This window comes from Ovis aries, chromosome 5 (genome assembly GCF_016772045.2).
Source record: "Ovis aries strain OAR_USU_Benz2616 breed Rambouillet chromosome 5, ARS-UI_Ramb_v3.0, whole genome shotgun sequence".
Taxonomy (NCBI): Eukaryota; Metazoa; Chordata; class Mammalia; order Artiodactyla; family Bovidae; genus Ovis; species Ovis aries.
The window spans coordinates 18,093,890-18,106,062 of NC_056058.1; the positions used below are offsets into that span (position 1 = coordinate 18,093,890).

General features: G+C 59.9%; 1 protein-coding gene across 11 annotated transcripts in view; it reads left to right on the plus strand.

The window, feature by feature from the left end:
- The window catches only part of PIP5K1C (phosphatidylinositol-4-phosphate 5-kinase type 1 gamma), a 48,040-nt gene extending 36,245 nt beyond the window's left edge, over nt 1-11,795 (plus strand). For 3 of the 11 annotated variants that reach the window (XM_027969877.3, XM_060416314.1, XM_042250169.1), the window contains exons 12-17: nt 416-577; nt 1,322-1,460; nt 1,579-1,611; nt 2,756-2,860; nt 4,556-4,676; nt 6,007-6,702. In XM_027969877.3, the coding sequence (XP_027825678.2) occupies nt 416-577; nt 1,322-1,460; nt 1,579-1,611; nt 2,756-2,860; nt 4,556-4,676; nt 6,007-6,480 (1,034 nt within the window). In that variant the 3' untranslated portion in view covers nt 6,481-6,702. Of the gene's footprint in view, nt 1-415; nt 578-1,321; nt 1,461-1,578; nt 1,612-2,755; nt 2,861-4,555; nt 4,677-6,006; nt 6,703-8,645 lie in introns of those variants that run through there. The other 8 variants (XM_004008609.6, XM_042250170.2, XM_042250172.2 and 5 more) reach the window with 8 other exon arrangements.
- The last annotated feature ends 378 nt before the right edge of the window (nt 11,796-12,173 follow it).

Consider the following 12,173-nt stretch of genomic DNA (forward strand, 5'->3'; position numbering starts at 1 on the left):
GGCCCCAAAGCCATGCAGCCTGGATGGGAACCAGGCCCTTGGCTTCCTTGTCTGAGAGTCGGGTGGGCTGAGGCCCCAAAGTGCCAAGTAAACATTGGCAGCTGCTGATCCTACTGCTGTTTCCAGGGGGCTAGAGTGGGAGTTCTGGGTCCCTGGGATCCCATCTCTGCCAGTGGGCAGGACAGGGCACCTGGGCTCCTGCACCCCCACCCTGCCCCTGCAGGCAAGCCAGCTGGAACTTAGGGCAGGCTTCCCCTACCGAGAACAAGAGCAAAGGGTGTTGGTGGACAGGCTGGAGGTGGGGCAGTGGGGCAGCCAGGCCTTGGCACAGAGGGAGCTCTGGGGTGTGTGGGGCCCTGTCTGGGTGCTGCTGCGGGGCTCAGGCTCCCCAGCACCAGCCGCCCTCCCTCCGCAGCCCTGAAGTCCTCACCATCCAAGAAGGGCCGTGGTGCCTTGCTGGCCGTCAAGCCCATGGGGCCCACGGCTGCCTTCTCAGCCAGCCAGATCCCCAGCGAGCGGGAGGATGCACAGTACGACCTGCGGGGGGCCCGCAGCTACCCCACACTGGAGGACGAGGGTGAGCAGCTGGCTGGGAGACGAGGGGGCTGAGAAGGGAGGGCCCTCTGTGCTGAGAAAGGGAGGGCCCTGTGCTGGCCCCAACCTGGATGGGAGGGGCTGGGTCACAGTCACCCCCCTCAGCCCAAGATCTGCAGCTGAGAAGTGGGGAGCAGCTGGGACTGGGTCCTTGGAAGAGCCACAGTGAGAGCTGAGCACAGAATTCACCCCCCGCCCCCTACCATCAGGTGACAGGCTCCCATTATGTCAGAGATGCATGGAGACCTGGGAGGATGAAGTGCTTAATGGGGTCAGCCTGATGTTCAGGAAGGTCCCTCCCATCTCCTGGGTCAGAGATTCCAGGCAGGGAGGGGCGGGCGTTGGGTGGCGGGGGGAGCATCAAGGAAGGGAGACACTGCCTGTGCAAAGGCCCAAGGGGCAGGACGGGGCCTAGCCTGTGGGTGTCCGGGGAACAGCAAGAAGTGTGTATGGCTAGAGCAGAGTGAGGCAGAGGCCAGTGGAGCAGGACCCTGAGGGGAGTTTTTAATTGAGAGCAGGGGATAGGTACTGGAAGGCCTTAGGCTGGGGAGAAATTGGAGCATATTTCTCCTTCTGAAGCTGGCGGGGACAACAGTGTGAGGTGGTGGGTGAGAGAGAGGACATGGGTAGTTGGGAGTGAGCCAAGTTGCAGGTAGAGCTCAGAGGCCTCCCAGGAGCAGCTCTGGGTGCCTGGCTTGTACAGGTGCCCACCTGCTCCTTCCCATAGGTCGGCCAGACCTCTTGCCCTGCACGCCGCCGTCTTTTGAGGAGGCCACCACTGCCTCCATCGCTACGACCCTATCTTCCACGTCCCTCTCTATCCCAGAGCGGTCCCCCTCGGAGTCGTCAGAGCAGCCGCGGTACCGGTGAGTGGACCCGACCATGTCCCTGGGCCACGGGATGGGCGGGGTCATGGGGTGGGCAGGACATTGATTGGGAGGGCCCTTACCCCACTTTTTCCGCGTGTTTGCGGTCTCTCTGCAGGCGGCGCACACAGTCCTCGGGACAGGATGGCCGGTGAGATGAGACCCCAGCCCTCTCTCCCACACCCCCTGTCCCCAGCCCTCCTCTGCCTTCCCCACCAGAGCCCCTTCTCTCTGACCACACCATTCTGAGCACAGATTCAAGTCAGGCTCTAGAAGCACAGAGAATCTCAGGTCACTTGGAATCTGTCTTCCACCTTGGTACCCAGAGGACTCATCTCCCACACTTGTCTGTTGCTTCTTCTTTCTCCCTTTCTTAGTAATATTTTTATTGTAAGAAATACAAAAGGAAAAACAGAAATGCCTGCCCCATGCCCGCTCCCCTCTCTGGGAGTAACCCGCAGACGGATTTTTTTGTCTCTTACCAGAGACACTCATGAATATACAAAGAGACACACATTTGGGCCTGTCTCGCCCTCTCATTTGAACCAGTGTGCCTCTGGGTGCCGGCCTGCCCTCTGCTCTGTCACCTGCTGGCAGCAGGCCACCTGTGTGAGCAGGTGAGGTAGGTGCTGGTCCCCTTCCTCTAACGGGCTGTGACTTGCCCTCCTGGACATGTGAGTTGTTCCCAGTTGTCTGATCTTGTAACAGGACTGGAGTGGAGAGGGGTTGTTTTCTGTAATTGGTTTTTGGGGGCAGTAATTCCTGCCAGTTGGAAAAAAAATCATGTGCATCACCCTCCATCCAGCTACCTGCTCTGACGTCAGCCACCCATTTGTTCTCCAGTATTGCCATCCAGGGAGGTGTGCCATCTGCACACCCGGTTGCTGGCATGTTCTGACCCACCTACATCAGGGATCTAGGCCTGGAACCCCAGAACCACCCCAGCCCCCTAGTGCAGGCCCCAGGCAGATGCTTAGCTGCCCCCAGAGGGTGGGAAGGATCCAGACCCCCATGCACTTATTATGTCCCAGCTGGTGCTAGAGGCACAGCCTAGGCCCAGGTGGATGGTCAGTCACTGGCCCCTTGCAGCCCCAGGTGGGCAGAATGGCCAGGGACCAAATGTGAGCTGGGCCAGCTCAGGGCCCTGGTCAGATGGCGCCCAGAGATAGCACCTTCTGGAGCTCCAGGCTTCTTCCCGGGACTGGAAACTGACTCTGGCCTGGAGCTCAGCAGGCGCTTCCAGGGTGGACGGGGATGAGGAAGGAAACTGAGGCGTGGCTTCCCTTTGCTTCCAGGCCCCAGGAGGAGACACAGGCGGAGGAGGACCTGCAGCAGATCACAGTGCAGGTGGAGCCCGCGTGCAGTGTGGAGATCGTGGTCCCCAAGGAGGAGGATGCAGGGTGAGTGGTCCCCACAGTCGATTGACTAGTTCTTGGTCTCAGGTTCTGCTCTGGTCCCATTGGCCAAGCAGGGCCATGTAGCCAGCTGGCCGAAGGCGGACTGGGAAAAGTAGTACACGAGCTAGGGGTGGGACTGGGGCTTCCAGCTTGGGAAGTGAGCGCGGAAAGCTGGGGCTAGTGTGGGTCTTTCACTCTGGGAAGGGTTTCCTCCTCCAGAAATCAGAGCCGCCCTGACATCTGAGGTCACTTTTCCTGCCCATTTCCTCGCTGCATCCTCTTAGCTTTGTCGGGGCTTGCACGACAGTGGCCTACGAGGTTTTCAAAAACCAGGTTTGGGCCCCTGTTGTGTTCTGTTTTTACCTCCCTCATTGTGACTCACCAGTAATGTCTTCTTTCTAGCTGCTCTGGATTGTGTTTCACTTGGTTTTTTTCCAGTGTAGGCTGAGTGCTTAAGTTCCTTCTTTTCTTTAACAATGAGGCCCTTAAGGCTATGTGTTTTCCTCTGAGTGCTGCTATTGCCCTGTGCCCTGGGTTTGACACGAAGCAGTTCTTTTATATTGGCTCAGGTACAAATGGCTAGTAATTTTTTCTTCTTTTTTTAAATTTCCTCTTTGAATTAAGATAGTGGCTTTCAACAACCTGAGGGTGATTCTGCCCTCAGGGGACAGTGGGCAATGTCTGGGGACATCTCTGATGATCATGACGCGGGGGTTTGCTGGCATCATGGTGGGGGCCAGGGAGGCTGCTCTGTACCCCACTGTGCCCAGGACTGCCCCCCACAGAGAATGACCTGCCCACTGTCAGCAGCGCTGAGGGCGAGACCCTCAGCATCTCAGGGGTGTCTCTCAAGTGTTGAAGATTTTTTGTTTACCTTTTTGGTACGTATTTCTAACTTTATTAGGTTTTGAGCTCCTCATCCGAGAAGTGAAATTTCTCACTAATTGCGTGGCCGCCAGCCATGGCCTCCGGCACATTCCCCACCTTCACTCTGTGCCTCAGTTTCCTCATCTGTAACACAGGACAGGGGCTTCTCTGGTGGCTCAGTGGTAAAGAACCCGTCTGCCAATGTAGGAGACGTGAGTTCAATCCCTGGGTCTGGAAGATGCCCTGGAGAAGGAAATGGCCCCCCACTCCAGTATTCTTGCCTGGGAAATCCCATGTACAGAAGAACCTGTGGGCTACAGTCCATGGGATCCCAAGAGAGTCAGACACAACTGAGCAAATAAACAATAGCAACCCAGGGCAGCAGGCCCTCAAACAGGCCTAGCACCTATGAAGTGCTTCAGAGAGAGGAGCAAAAGGTTCTGGCCCCTGAGGGGTGGGTATGTGTTCCCACTTTACAGGTGAGGAAACTGAGGCCCTGAGAAAGAATGTAGTCCTAACGGTTGCCCAGCAAGTGAGTGATGAGGCAGGGATTTGCCCACAGGCGTGCCCCTGAGTGAGTGGAGGGGGCCAGGCCGCCTGCTTGGAGCCGGGCTCTTGGTTCCCTTGGCAGCAACAGTGCTTGGAGGTGTTTTGTTATGTGGGGGAACCAGAATGTGTCAGGCAGAACCCATCCCTGCCGTTGAACTTCCTGCGTCTGTGGTCTCCATGATGAGGGATGGAGGGAGTAGGGAGGGTCCGGGCTGCTGTGTGGGGGAGATGCATGCTTTCCAGAGCCTCCCCAGGACTCCCATGTCCTGCCCGTGTCCCCAGGGAGGGGGCATCCCCAGCCTGTGCCTCTGCCGCTGTCGAAGCGGAAACCGCCAGCCAGGCCTCCGAGCCCGCCAGCCAGGCCTCGGATGAGGAGGACGCGCCTGCCACGGACATCTACTTTGTAAGTCCCCCAGGGCTCCTCCCCGTCGCCGGACCCTCGACCATCTGCGCTCACCTGTGCTTACGTGTGTGTAGACGTGCCCTTACAAACCTGCGTATGCTCACGTCCACCCCCATTCACACACGGGCACACCACTCCCTCACACGTTCCTACTGACTCGTCGCACACTCAAGGCACTCGTGCACAGCTGCAGGTGCACTTACTCAGGCACAGGCATGGGTGTGTGCCCACCTTTTCACACTCAGGTCCATGTGCCTGGCTCGCTCACTCTCAGGTGATGTGGCAGCGCCACACCCACCCCCCTGACCATCCCCAGCCTCGTGACCATGTGTGGCCCTGAGCCCAGCGGGGCCTGGGGAGGTGTCTGGAGTCCCGGAGTGCTCAGCCCCCTGACCCGAGGGGAGGCCCAGGCTGACCGTGGGGCTGGCATGACACACACTTTCTCTCTGACCTGGTGGTGGGTACGGTGGGCAGACTCCATGCTTAGGGAGGCCAGGGCACCGAGGCAAGGGGCAGGTGGGCTCCACGCTGCCAACCTCGTGGGACGAGGACACACAGCTGCTCCTGGAAAAGGTGGGATCTGTCAGAGCAGGAGGGGGCCCTCCCCTGGGTACCTGAGACCTCCCTCCAGAGCTGGCCATCTCCCCCCGCTCACACCTCCCACAGGCAGGCAGGAACCTGGATGAAGTGGGTCCTGGGGAGCCTGGGAGCCCGAAAAGCCCAGTCCAGTGACTGCCCCACCCCTAACAGCGGGTCCTGAGCTGTCTCCCCAGGATGCCCCGCTCTGGGATCAGATGGTCCTAATTACAGCAGAGAGGGCCAAACCCCAGCCCTGCCTGCTGTCCTCTTCTCAGATTTTCATTCTCACCTCTGATCCCCAACCCTGTCCTTGCCCAGCGCTGGGCCTCGGGGCTGTTTGGGTGAGCCTGGCCCCCCTGCTGACATCGCTGCTTCTTAACAGCCCCCTGCTCTCAGTCCCCACGCCAACGCTGCCTGGCCTGCAGGGCACTGAGCGAGCGCCCCCTGTGTCCCCCAACCCCCACCCCACCGGGCTGATCTTTCCCGTTCTCTGGATCTGTGTGTGAGGCGGCCCCAGCGGCCATATCCTGTCAGGAGTCGGGCCGTGAAACCCGGATCTGCAGCCAGGCCTGGCACGCAGCAGAGAAGAAAGCCAGTGGGATGCCCACCCCCTCTTCCCGCTTGGCCATCAGCTCACCTACCCCGCCCGATGCCCTCCCCGCCTGCCCGCCCGCCAGACTCCCGTGGCCTCGTCCTATCACTTCATCCTGTCCTCTGTTTGCTTCCTCCCCCGCCCGCCCGGCCCGCCCAGTTCACCGATGGGAGGTACTGGATTTACTCTCCCCGGCATCGCCGACTGCGGGCCGTGACGCTGAGCTCCTCAGGGACTGTAAGTGACCACGGCAGGCCTCCAGGGAGCCAGGCCCCATCCCGCGCCCTGGGCAGCAGGGAGCCACAAGCCCTGGTCCCTCTTCCTCCAAGAAGGGACGTGGGGAAAACATCGCTACGGCTGAGGTCGGCCACGCTGGCCCGCATGGGACGCTGGGCCGTGGGCGTCCTCTCGGGACGTGTACTCCCCGCTGAGTTGGGCGTCATGGCACCTGCGGGCACACCGCTGGGGCTCCCAGGGACAGCCTGGCCTTGGCAGGGTCGGCATCTGACCCCCAGCCCCCAGACGCCCCTGCCCCTCATCCCAGCACTCCTGGGTCAGGGACGTGTCACGTGGACAGCTCCCACTTGTTCAGATCTTGCTGCCGACAGCACTCCCAGAGCATCTGTCCCCTGAAGGGGGTGACCTCCTCCCAGGTCACCGGAAGGACCACAAAGCCAAGCTCTTAATTACAGGAGAGAGGAGTTGGTGTCTCTGTACCTATTTCACAGATGGAGAAACAGACCTTGGCTCCCCAGGTAGCCCACGAGCATGTAGTGTAGACGAAATCTAGGTCCCAAACTTCAGGCATATGTCTAATAAACACTTATCCGCCCGGCGTGTCTGGGATGCTGTGGGGATATTGTGTGGCAGTGGCATTGTTAGTGCTCGTTATTGTCATCGTGAGCAGTAAACGCGGGGCCCAGAGAGGCACATAGCACTCAACAGGCAGAACAGGGCAAAGATCTGAAGCAAGACTTTGTGTTCTCAAGGTGAGGCTTCTCAGAGCCATACTCCAGCCCTGTCAGTGGTCCCTCTGAGTGTCGCTGGGTGTCGTGCAGTGCCGAGCAAGCCTGAAAAGGGGAGATCCCTTCCACGCTCGGTCCAACCGGGGACACTACACCCCAGAGATGGTCCCAGAGCTGGGGACACATGGTGCCCAAGGGCCATGGGGAGGGGAGCCAGTGGCAAAGATCATCTGGAAGGGGTCAAGCGGGCTCTGAGATGTGCCTGGGGTGTGGGGAGGTGGTAGAGGAAGGGCTATCTTCGCTGGGGGCACCACAGAATCAGATACTCGGGGCCGATGTGTGGAGAGGGAGGCAAAGGAGCGGCAGGAGGAAGGCTGGACCCCAAGTCCTGCTGCACGGGGCAGGCATGCCCTGGACTCAACTTCTGTGGGTCACCGAGGGCCAGCTCATCACAGGATTCCTGGGGACTCCTGTGTCACCCACATTCTGAGCCCAGCATGGCCACCACCCCAGAGTCAGCACCTGCTGTGGCCACAGACAGGCCTGGACCTGCGCCTTGGGCTCCCAGGTGGCCAGACATGGTTTTACGGCTCTGGGACCCCCTGAAGGCAGGAGCAAGGCCTGCACTGGGGTCTCGCCCTGCTGTCTGGGTGCCTGTGTGGGAAGCCACCCACATGCGGACACAGCCTTGGGCATTTTGGGTCCACGTGGGTACCATCATGGCCTGTGAGCTGTGGAGAAAGTCGGGTGGAGCAGGTGTATAGGCAGGGGCTGTGTGGGTACCTGGAACAGGTGGACCCTGAGGGGCAGGAGGGCAGAGGCTGGTTGCTGATGATCCTCCCAACCGGGCCAAGGAGGGTTGGGTCTGGGGGGCCGTGGTGGGTTCAGGGGCCATAGGACAGCCAGGGGGGCTTGGCTAGGACAGATGTGTGCTCTGGCTGGGGTGGAAGTAACAGGCTGTGGGGTGTTGAAGGCTGGCATGCAGTGAGGGGAAGAGGAAAGACAAGGTGGCTGGGGGAGCCCCAAGGGAGCTGCCAGGCCCAAGAGGGTTCTGGTGGTGAGAGCAGACCTGGAAGGGCAAGGGGAGTTGGGGAAGTATACATCCTCCCCCTAGTTGAGCCCAGCCTGGGACCCCTGCCCAGACATGGCTGGAGAAAGATCAGCCTGCCCCTGCCAGGCCCAGGGGCCCCTTGGCCAATCCCCACTCTGCCTGTGCCCCTCCCCAGGAAGGCATCCCTGTGCTCCAGGCATGGGGCAGAGAGGCCTCTGCTGCTTGCTCTCTGGGGGGCACCTGCCTCGGTCCCAGAGCAGGTCTGCGTGTACCAGGGCAGGAAGTGGGCTCCACCCTGTGCCCCTACCACCCAGGACCCCTGCCGTGGGTCCCCAGGGCACTGTTCCAGCTGGCAGTCCCCAGTGGTAGGCAGGCCTGAAGCTGAGGTGCTGCCAAGCTAGGGCAGAGGTTAGGGGGCCCGGGGTGGGCGGACAGCAGAGCAAACCGAGCCCCGCCCGCCTCCCCCTCCCGCTGTGCCGGCTCTGCCTTGACCCACGCGCCGCTTCCCGCAGCCCACCCCGCCCCCTGCCACGCTCTGGCCACTCAGCCCCAGAGGCCCGGCCCCCACCCCACCAGGCCCAAGGGCCGTCAAGGTTGGGGCAGGTCCTGTCAGGGAGAGGGCACGGGGGCTGAGCAGCCCACTCGTCCCGCGTTGGGGGTCCCCCTCTTTTATTTCTGTTTCTTCCTTCCTTCCTCCCTGTCGCCTCTCGCACCTCCTCGCACCCTGCTCTTCTTCTGCGCCCCTCCTGCACGTGCCGCCCGCCCGCCCACCCGCCCTGCAGCCCACCGATGAGAGGAGCTGGGTGTACTCCCCGCTTCACTATAGCACGCAGGCCCAGCCTGCCTCCGACGGCGAGAGCGACACAGTAAGTGAGCCCATGGCTGGCCAGCCGGGCCCACTCGGGTCTCAGACCATGGCCTCGGCCCAGGAGGGCCTGAGGGCCTGACCCCCAGATACCCCTGGGACCGATGGGGAAACTGAGGTCTCCAGCGGGAGGGGCAGCTGGGCTCTGCCACGCCATGGCCTGTGTCCAGCCCTCAAGGCTCCCGGGGTCCCTGGCTCGTGTCATTAGCCATGGGAGGCTGGGCGGGTGGGGACTGGCCCTAGCCCACCATGAGCTCACCCTCCCCCTTGCCTCTGCAGTAATTCCTATGCAGACACTGACCCGGAGCCGAGTGCCCGCTGCTGCCCCGGCCGCTTCCTGGAGGCACTACCCGCCTCGCTCAGCCCAGAGCTCGGGAGATGCCCGCCTGGCAGCCAGCCCTCGCCCTCGTCCTCCCCTGACGACACCGACACTCCTGGCTGCTGAGCGACCCCCATCCGGACGGCCTGCCCCGCCCTGGCTCCCCGACAACTACCTACGCCTGATACTGTGAACCCTCCTGCATTTCTGATCATGTATTTATTTTGGGTCCTTATTCTTTGCACAGACATGGTAGCACACATGTGTGTGTTTTTTTAGAAAAAGGAAAAGGCAAAAAAAAAAAAACAAAAACACAATGGAAAAGAAGAAACTCTATTTCACTGCACTTTTGGTTCATTGCTGTGCTTGCATGTTTTGCTGAGGTAATCTGCGCCCCAGCGGAATCCACTCTAGGTCTGGGCCGGGTGGACAGGCCTCTAGGACAGAAGGGCCACCGTGTTCCCCAGGGTGCCTCTGGAGGCTGCACACTGCACCTGCCAAGCACTGTTGGCTCAGGTTTTGGGGCTGAGAGAGCTGGACACCATCCTTGAGGGCAGCACGGTGGTGGCTGGGATAGCTTTTCACCAGTGGCCCTGCCATCTCTCAGCATCTGTCTCCCACCACCTGCCTCCCTTGTGACCTCGAGCAGGAATCCCCAGGCGTGATGAGAACCTCCATGTGGACACATAGCTGCTCTGACTCAGTAGAGCTCAGGGCTGTGGGCTTCTCTCTTCTCTTGAAGACGGGCCGAGGCAGGAGGAGGCAGCCAGGCACTGAGGCCCTGGGACTTCCCAAGGTCTGTATCCTGAAGGGGAGCCCCCACCGGCAGGCTGCCAGGGCTAGAAGACCAGACCTCCTCCTGTAAAAGGACTGAGGTAGGCATCCTCTCTTAAATGATGGAGACACCTGTGCCGATTGAAGGATAGGAGAAGAAATTCTTGGTGAAAAACAATTTTTTTTGGATGGTTCCACTTCTGGGCCCAGAGCCCCACAGGGCGACTGCCAGGGGCCCCACTGCGTCCATAGGCGGCTGCTGGAGCCCTGACAGCTTTGCAGGGTCTCCTGCCTGCCTCCGGAGAGGGACACATCAGGGATTGTTCACCTGGCCCACCCAGCCCTGCATGGGAGGAGCTGTGAGCCAGCGTGGAGTGGAAGCTGCACTTTGTGGAAGAACTCCCACCTTTGCCTCCCTGGTGGAGCCTGAGATGGCTGGAGAACCCGCCAAGCCAGGATCTGATTTGCAAGTTCATTGCAAGCTGTGTACACTGCTGTCTTTTCCTACGAGGGCCCCTCATTGCCTCCCCTGGCACAGCCTGCTTTGTGCACCTGGACAGAGCCTCTTGGCTGGCTGCACCCCTCCTCGGGCTGTGCCCCAGGGGCTCTCCACTCATAGGGCCACCAAGGATGCCGCAGCACAAGGCTTGGGGAAGAGGACCCATCAGGAAAGTCCTGCAGGTGTTCTGTTCCCCTCCTACCCGCGAGGGGGTGTCCAGACCCTGGAGCATCCTCACCTGGACTTCCACCAAGGCACCGTCCACAGTGCCCCATGCACACAAGTCCCCAGTCGGTGCCTACCCTGTCCCGCCTGGAGGAGGTGGGCTGAATGGGCAGAGGTCTGAAGATGACTTAACAGCCACTGTTATGTTGCCCCAATGCCAACATCAGAGCCCCTGCCCAGGCCCCCAAGGCCGGCTGCAGAGATGCGGTGCATCCCGTGTGGACCACCAGCAGGCCCCATGTCCAGGGCATCCTTGGCCACCTGGAGCCGGGGAGCAGGGCCCCGGGACTTTCCTGAGTGAATCACAGACAGATGCTCACTTGGAGAAATTTGCAAACCTCCTGGACATCATGATGTTTTCATTCCTGTGCTAAGTCATGAGTACCCCTTCAGAGTCCCCTTTGTGTTGGTTGCATTTTTTTGTCCCTTTTTCAGAGAACTGTCACATGGATGCAAGGTGGTCCTCGGATTAGGCTGCCAGGAAGCGTGTGCTTATGGTCAGGGTGAGAGGGTGGGAAGGCAAGACCTTATTTATAACATAGAGCGGACTCACAGTCTTCCTCAGACCCCCAACAGGAAGGGCCCTGGACCCACCCAGCTGTCATCCCACCTCCAGGATAGAAATCTGCCAACTCCTTGGTGGTGATGCCCCAGTTCCGTCCCAGCTCATCCTTGACAGCTGCTGTCACTGAGAACGTGGGCACTGTCTGCTGTGCTGTACTGTACACGGGAAAGGTGTGTCCTGAGACTGACAAGGTGGGACCTCCCAGCCTCCATCCTCTGCCTCTCGCCCCCTTCCTCCCATCACCTGGCTCAGTGCAATACTTCCATCCCCATGGGGTCCCCTGCCATGGTACTGTTGCCGCAGCCCCTCGGTCCCCACCCCGGAACAAGCACCCTCGGTCACCTTCTCTGGTAATTCAGTTGCATCGCCTGTCCCTACCCCAACCCCATTTTTATGGCCCAACTGATTTCCAAACAACAAAACTGCAAACCTTGTGTGTCTTAATCTCACTGGGGGTCCCATGTGCTCAGCCCCCGTGGTCTGGTGTGTGACAATCTGGGGCTCAGCCTCCTCGGGCGCAGGACGCCAGCCCGCTCAAACCCAGAGCCGTGGGCGCCTCTGTGACTGCAGCCACTGCTGGCCCCATAACACTCGTATACAGCCCCAGATCCTCCCCACCCCAGCCCCACCACCCCACCCGCCCTTTTTACGTTGAAGAGATCTCTAATAAATCGGGTAATAAGCATCAGCTGTCTCTCTCTGTCTCTCTGGTGGTCTGGGTGCGAGTTAAAAGACTGACTTTGAAGGAGAACACAAAGAAACCTTAGTAAGAATCACAATAAATAAGATCAACAACGGACCCAAATGCTTTAGTAGCATTGGCTTCCACTTCAGCTCGGAAAAAATTTTTAAAAGCTGACCACAGGGGACTCCCCTGACAAGCCAGTGGTTAAGGCTCCACACTTCACCACAGGGGACGCAGATTTGATTCCTGGTCAGAAAACTAAGATCCCACATGCCGCCTGGCTGAAAAGATTCTTTTAAATAAATAAAAGCTGACCTCAGGAACAAACACTCCCCAGAGATTGTTCTGCCAGTCTGTCAAACAGTAATGCATGGACCC